This window comes from Egretta garzetta, unplaced genomic scaffold (assembly GCF_000687185.1).
Source record: "Egretta garzetta isolate BGI_Z169 unplaced genomic scaffold, ASM68718v1 scaffold360, whole genome shotgun sequence".
Taxonomy (NCBI): domain Eukaryota; kingdom Metazoa; phylum Chordata; class Aves; order Pelecaniformes; family Ardeidae; genus Egretta; species Egretta garzetta.
The window spans coordinates 1,259,418-1,267,843 of record NW_009258261.1 but is presented as its reverse complement, the minus strand read 5'-3'; the positions used below and the strand labels follow the sequence as shown (position 1 = coordinate 1,267,843).

Genomic DNA, 8,426 nt, shown 5'->3' with positions numbered 1-8,426 from the left:
TCACAATAATGAAACACATCACAAATTTTTCAGACTGAACTACTGTGATATGAAAAACAGAACTCAGAAGAGTCATCTCTACAGCTTTAACAGTCTCAAGTTGTTCTTAAACAAAATATGAAAGCATGACTTCATACCTATGGGAAGAATAGGCATTCCCTTTGTACTTAATGTAGCCTGAGTAAATGTTTGGGCATCTGGTCATTCTACACTGCTGTGCTGCTGAGGAGTTGAATGTGAAGACTTTGATATAAGGAATTATGTACTTTGTGTGCCAAAACCAGTTCTCCAATGAGCAAGAAAGACAAAAGAAGGAGCAAAGAATAGTCAGGGGAAGACTTAGCCTCTCCCTTCCCCAATAGCAAAATGCTCCAATATGTATTTGAGTTACTTTTCATTAAGCAAAGGACTTAAGTACAGGCTTATGACTTACAGACTTTAGTAGAACTTAAGCATGTACTTAAGTGTATTCCTTTATCCTCAGAATCCTTAGCCCTTGACTCCTCATTCATGCAGCTTAGCTGCTTATCAGCCCTTCTACCTAAAAAGATACCTGCAGAGCAAAGCTGGGATTTGCTTCTATCTGATTAAAATTGGAAGAGAAGGAAAATATGCCTGTAAAAAATATTGCTGCAAACAGTTTTCCCTTACAGAGCCCAACCGACAAAGGAATATGCAAAAAAGAATTGCAAAGCATTTCTTGTTCAAGCAGGTTCCCAGGGTTTTTCCCCACCTCTTCATTCCAGATTGCTTTCTTAGCCACCCTACTGTAATTACTCTGCTGCATGCCTTATTACAGATGAAGTTATTGTTGTTACACGTTACCGTTTCACAATAATCAATGCATTTGTACTTCTAGCTCCAAATCTCTAAAACCACACAACACATTAATGACTGTGATCAAAAGCAACCAAAAGAATTTAATAAGAGGGCAGTGTTCCTCTCAGTAACTCGTGATGGGTACTAGCTTCTCATGTATTCTAGCCAGAATGTATTGATTTTGAGATCAGATGTCCTACTGTATGTCACCACATGTCTTGCTAAATCAGTTTGCTTATGGGCATTGTAACTGATGTAACAAGACAGGTCAGAAAATATTGCTGTGCATCTCAATTCAGAATCCAGTTCTAAATATGTCAGTGATGATAACATAAAAACCATTCATATACATATGTAAATTGCAACACAAGTCAAATAAAATCAAAGCAATTTAGCAAAGAATACATATTTTTTTTTTACTAGCAGGTAACAGATATGATTCACAGCTAATGCTTGGCTTTTATACAATAAAATAATTCAGTGTTGGCATGTGTTTAATTCTGCATCATAATGCAAATGTAAAACGAAAAAGTTGGAAATCGAATGTTTCGGCTAGATCTCATTAAATTTTACTACCTGATATTGTAAAACCAAACCTGAACCAATGGCATCATTCCACAGGATTGATTTAATGATTTTGTGGCAACACTTAAAAGCATTCCAAAGGAGAAGGAGACCAAGAGGAAGGGAAGCAGCCAGAGCTGAGTTGAGTAAACTCACCAATATTGATAAAATTAATTCCTTAGATTATTACTCCTCAGCAGGGAAAGCCAAGGACTAAATTTTTTATCTAATTATAAACAATACAGCAGCATCTTATTGTAAAGACTTCTTGGCTTTTTTTCCATCATCCTTCTTTTATGGTCTATTTATTTTCCTTTGACATGAACTAACTGAAGATTACAGGATTATTTCAGCAACTTGTCACAGGTCATCGAAGTTGGGGTTCAGAAGTACCATACAGAAAGGGTGTGCATTCAGATTGTATTGGAACAAGTAGGAACAAAGCTAAAGAAAGGACCTCAGTCCTTTAGGGCTCAACTAAGCTCTTTTAAATAGGAGAGCAAGCTCCTTGACAAAAATCCCTGTACATTCTAGGTTATGTTTACACAAACTGGCACATCATCTATTTCAGAAGCTCTAAGCAGTACTAGAATGTATACTTAGGACTGCAAAAATAAAGGTCAATGGATTTTTTTTTTTGGCAACAGACAAGGAATTAAATAGGAAACTTCTAATGCACGAATTGTATTAAAAAAGTAATAGGAGAAATTTTGTTATATAAAAAGAAACATTAAGAAAGGTAGAAAGCTGGGCCATCATTACAGTAGTTCTAGGCAAACTCATATATAAGAGCCACTTTTGGGAAATACATTCTTACAATGGACAAGATAATCTGCATGCAAACTAACTAGATTTTTTCACTGAGGCATATGCATGAAGTCTAATTGGTCATTTGCACACAAACGGTTAATGTGACAGCACACTTATTTTTAGCAGATGCATGTTTAAATTTATAGCCCCCAGGTTTTGCCTGTGGGCTAGTTAGAAACTGGAAGTGCTGGAGAAAGCAGTGAGGGATTAGAATAACAATGTTTAGGTTCCAGAAGGCACACTAGTAGCTGTCCTAGGCTTGTTTTTCACAAAATCTGAGGGAAATCATGCTACTCTTTTAAATGATAAGTCTTGTTATTGCATCACCTTTCAGATTTTTTCCCATTTGTACAACAGCCATTGAAGTTTTTGGTTAGCACATTGTTATTACAACACAAAGGCAACCCCTTTCCCAGTTCAGCTAAAGATATGGCAGATTCAAATAGATAGAATATTTATTGAAAAATGTGATGGCTGTTGAGTTAAATATTTTAATTTCTATAAATGAATTCATTTGACATTCTACTACTACTAAAAAACAAAGAGCTAGAAAAAAGATACTATAATTAAACCATATGCTCAAATCATTGAAAATTGCGACAGTCAGGGTAATTCACTACAGGCTTTCCGTGCTGCTTGTCTGACATGTTGCTTTCTATTACACTTGAAAGTTAATGCTAACGTGGACTCTTCTTTTTCCACTGCTCTGGTATCCATCCAAAATAGCATGTGAATACAGTAGTGCTATGACATAGATCACACAATTATGTTATAAGCACTTTCTGCTGAAAGAGTTAATTATTCTCTTACTTAGAACTAAAAAATAAATATACAATATCTTTTCCAGAAGCTTCAGAACATTTGGATCAAACAGGAAGAGTCCAGGTATTCCTGCAAAATGCTCAAAGACAGATGAGCAGCAGAAAAACAAACCATTTGACATAAAAATTGATAGAAGACACATTTTCAGTTCTAGACTCTCCCAAATTATTCCTTTTTCTCTGTTTTATTTTCATTTGTTGGAGAGCTTATATTTTCAGGAAGACAGAAAATGGAATAACACAATTGTTTTGGCAGAACAGTCTAAACCTTATTGGAGACTTCAGTTATCAGCCATTACTATATAAAAAACCCATTTTATTTTGTGATTGAGAAACCAAAAGCAGAATTTAAGGACGGAGAAATGATTATGGTTTTTATCTACAACTTTAACTCTGGCTCTGCTATAAGCTATACTATCATTTATACTCTGGCTATACAACCCATCTAAAACCCCCTAAAAATACTCAAATTTATCAAGCTACATGATTCAATCCAATATAGGGCCATACCTAATATACTAAGATAAAAAACCCCAACTCTCTCCTTTCCCATCTTGTACAAGAAATAAGTAAAACTGTACTTGTCTCCTTTTTGTTTAGTTAAGCCTGAAACTATTTAAAGGATGCTAAGTTTAAAAAAAAAAGAGTTTTACACAGAATTGATAGTCAACCAAAGGTGTTATATTATAAGGCAGAACAATCAAATTTTGGCAAGAAGTGCACTGTTCCAAAGTATGTATTGGTAAAGGAATGTGGATGGATGCAGGTAGATGGGAGGGGAAGGAAAATGATAGAGGGAGAATGGACGGGGAAATCAAATGAAGAGACAGCAAACTGGGAAGCAGATGAATAAACTCATGACTAATTGACTCAGTATTTCTTAAGCAAATTCCTTTCCCAAGCAGAACAATAACAATAGAAAAAAAAAAAAAGTCCTCTAAATTAGCATACCATTAATATTTAAATAAGTTCTAAAAGATTAACTTTCACAGATCTATACTATGCAATCTGTACATGAATTATATGCATTTACTAGCGATAAGATCTGATAGGGAAATGTAGTTCAGACAATAGATTATATACTATTTGGCATGTCAGGTATTTAAAAGTTTTGCTATTCTTATAGACATTTCTGAAATTTCAGCTGTAAAATATTCAAATACTTAATATTTATCCTGCTGACACATTTGGAACTACTTGAATTAGAAGAAAAAAATTATTAATCTGAAAAAGCATAAATGTTAGAACAAAAATTTCTTTTTAGAAACAGTATTAGTAATATTTATAAGTATTCCCCATGCCAAAGCAGCTTCAAATACAATGCACACTCTTCATGAACAATGAAGGCTGCAGAAACTTGTAAAATACATTACACATGGTTTTCAGAACAAGCTCATGATTAAGGAGTTAGAGCATGTGTCATGTTCAGATCTCCCACCTACCCTACGGTTCTGTGATAATGAGGATGTGAAAAGCTGTTTCTTGTATACAATATCTGGAACTTACATAGACAGAGAACACAGCTACATGCATGCCACATGTCACAACATCTTTCGTTCTGTAATTTGATTAATGATCTAGCTGGTTTAGAGTTATAGCATCCCTCCCATATTACACAAGCACAAAGTAAAAAGATTTGAGACAGGCATGTAAATAATTCAGTTGTAAAAATGTAATACAACATCTAGATTCCAGACCGGTCTATATATTTTAATTGCTCCCTTAGCTTGCTATTTTGAGGTACAGGATGCTTTCAGTTTCCCCAAATAATAATAATCTCACAGAATCAGGGCCCTTTAATGTAATTTTTCTTGTCGATAAAAACCAGATTTTTGTTTTGTAGCATCTATCAGGTTAGAAATTTAAATAAACACAATCTAGGTAATAAGAGCCCATACGTTAAGAAAAACCCAATGATTTTCTGTGTTAGTTAACATTTTAACAGTATTGCATCAATCACTGAATGGCTGTTCGGCTCCACTGACTGAACATTGCAAGAGCTTGTCAAAACATTTTACCTGACAGATATGTTTGTTCTTCCATTTGCTCAGCACACATTGACTGTTTTGCATTAAGTCCTAAAGGACAACAGAAAACAGAGAGGGGAGTTGGCAGTACAGATTGTCACTATCGGTTAACATACTTCTGATTTTCAAGTTTAGAGATGAAGCACGCCACACAAAGATGCAGCTGTTTTAGAACAGCCTGCCAGACAAAAGCACACTTATCATCACAGGGAGAGTTGGATCTTTATGAAAATTAAAGCTGCTGAAAGAGGTTTGAAAACCGGATTATATGTTGCTGTACTCGAAACTTTCCAAAACATACCTCTACCTCCTTGAGTGTATCTCGTAGTTTGTCTGGTCGCTTGTTTTTCAGTATCCAAGGATAATCTCGAGCTGGCAAATGAAAGTAAAAAAAAAAAAAAAAGAAGATAGAGAAACGTGTATATGTAGAGGTGACTGTATATATATATGTGTGTGTGCACAGATATGTGCATGTGTGTGTGTGTAAAAACATACATTTATATATAATTAAAAGAAGTTCTTCAAGTTGGGCTTCCTTTTCTGTGGAAACACAAAATTCAGATTTTGAGGAGTTACAAACATAAAACTTACCTATAATTGGAAGGAAATGGCTATGGTTTCTATTGGTTTGTATTGTCAAATGATATCCTTTGGAAAGGCTCTGTCGTAGGAACAGTTAGCATGAAACATCCGCACTGACCATGACTTCACCACGGCAATTGGGTAAAAAGCTCTCAGGATGTAATATCTTACCCAGCTGCTAAGCACTTGCAATGAGAAAGCATCTCACATTCAGTACGTTAACTCTGATTCAAGTTATCAAATCCTAAACAGAAGTGGTTTTTTTCTCTTGAACTAGCATTTCATTGCCTAATTTCAAAAAGCAGGCACTAACGTGCCTGCAAAATATATATGCATGAATATATGCATATATAGAGGTATTAACAACAGGTAATTGTGAACACCATAACTTATATTATGGAGTATAGTTATTTATAGGATTTGTTCTTGAAAATTTGGTCTGAAGAATCTGCCAAGTCAGGCAAACAAGAAACTGCATGGCTGCTACAGTCCTTTAACAAATTTATTAATGTTCAGCAAACTATTGTGAAAATTCTGGCCTAATATATTAATCCTGAAACCAGGAGGCAAAGCTTCCTCTGGAGTTGCTAGTAATTGGCTTGTTTCATGGCTGAGAATCAGGCTTTAATAACGTGTGAAATTCCATCATTTAAAAGTGAGCAGTTTTCTGTTCATAAGTATACAATAAAAACCATGAGCAACTAGCACACATTGTCTTTTTAAAATCTAGCCTATTTAAAGGAAACCTGTTGAAAAGTTTTGAGCTCTAAGCTGTCAGTTTGTATACCAGCTTCCAGACGGAATGACTTAACAGTTGTGTTTAAACCTCCCTGCAAAAAGGAGCTTACAATGGAAGTGCTATAGAGTGAAAAAAATGAAGGATTTCATACATCAACAAAAGAGCACACCAACATACAACTTCTCTTTGTATTTTATTGGACTGAAGCCAGTGTTGGTGGAACTGTTATGATAATATTAATTAGGCACGTAAGATCACATTTTCAATGGGTGCCTTCATAAATACTGGAATATTTATCCACATATGCAAAATGGGAAATTGCCTGTGTAGATACCAAACTATATATACAAATCAGCAGCTGTGAATAAAGTTGCCCAGTGCTCCTCTTTTCTAAGAAATGTGCTATGCAGTGCTTTGTGCCTAGGCGACCCCTATATTTACAGCAACAAGGTACAGTAGCTCATGTTCCTTTTGCGTGTCATGCGTATAAAAGACAACAGTTGGGGCTTCTGTATAATGGGGTTTAGCTGTGCCTGCTTCTCTTTTCAGACAGGCAGCGGCTGCAAGATAATGCTACACAGAGCACAAGGGATGTAAATCCATGAAGCTCCTCCCTACTTATAACCCTTTCTCACCTCCCCACCTTTACAGAGCTGTATTGATTTTGACTGACACACAACCCTCCGCAGCGGGTGTAGGTTTACCACATGGCTGCATGCACCTTTATACCCATCCCCAGTGGGGCTTCAACCCACTCCAAACACACCTTACACTGTTGCAAATAACTCATCCTTCTGGAACACATTTTGCTTTCAAACACATGCACAATCCCACGTGAATTTTCATTATGACAAGACAAAATGTTAAGGCAATTTTTACAGCATACATATTAGTTTGTGCAGTTGTCTAGAAATGACTTAGATTTTTCAGAGTTGTCATGTAATAACACTTGAACATTAACGAATGCTCTGAGCAACAATGACTATGCAGGATTTGTAAAACTTGAGCTAAAGAAAAGTTGTACTAATATAAAAATCTTTAACAGTCACAGTACTGCTGTGTGATAGCATAAACTGAAATTGCTTTTAACCAGATAAAGCAGGAACAGTGTAAATGTTTCAGCGCTAAAAGCATCCTGTGAAGGCAGCTGATTATTAACCCAAAATTTGAGTTTGGCTGAAAGTATTTTAGTTAAAATTTTCAGTTTTGAGGCAGTTGGTATTTCAATTCAAGAGCCGATTGGGAAAATGTTTATTGCTTATCTGGTGGTAAATTTCATAAGGAAAAACCTGGATTGTGATTATTTTTGTGATTCCTCTTGACAATGGATTTGCGAAGCAATACACACTACCACGCTTAGCGATGCAGAAAGGAACAGATTGCAAATATACCAGGAAGGAATAATTACAACTATTCGATTGTTTTGTGCTGTGTCTTTCTGTGACCACCTGCCTTAGATGGCACATGCAGAAAGTTACATTGGAAGCAGTCTGAGGTGCTTTTCCAGGGGCATCACCAATCCAAATTAATAATTTGGGCTTACTGCAACAAGAAACTCAGAAAATGTCCTTACATTCTGCTAACTTTTGCTTCTCTTCTAAGTAACCATGCTTCATCTGTGATGCTAAAGGAAAGAAAGGATGAAAAGATGAATGATAATCCTTACAGCTGCTGTCAGCAAATACTAATATTAGACAGAAGATTCATCCAGTTTGATAAAACACAGAAATTCACAAAAAATTAAGACAGCCCTGATGTTTTCACCTCGTGAGGCAGATATCTTAAATTTGCAGTGAAAGAAAGGCTTATGCAGCCCAACAGGTGGGCTGGCGTTCCTGAGCCTCCAATCTCATCAGATAGTGAAGTGAGCTGCAACTGAGCCCAGGAGAGAAGCTGAGCCGGTCTGTCAGCAGAGCCAGGGAGACGGCGTGTTATCCGCAAAACTCGGCCCCTGGGATGCCCGCACCAGCCTCCACCCTACCCCGGCCAGCGGAGAGGAAGTAACTCTAGCCGAACAGACCTTTTGGCCCATCGTGAAACTTCTAGGATTAACAGGATTAATCA

General features: G+C 36.3%; 1 protein-coding gene across 1 annotated transcript in view; it reads right to left on the bottom strand.

Moving 5' to 3' along the window:
* LOC104129380 (WD repeat containing planar cell polarity effector) overlaps positions 1 to 8,426 on the bottom strand; it is a 107,223-nt gene that overhangs the window by 94,618 nt on the left and 4,179 nt on the right. Inside the window, 2 exon segments of the mRNA XM_035895310.1 lie at positions 5,033 to 5,092; positions 5,343 to 5,413. Coding sequence (XP_035751203.1) covers positions 5,033 to 5,092; positions 5,343 to 5,413 — 131 coding nt within the window.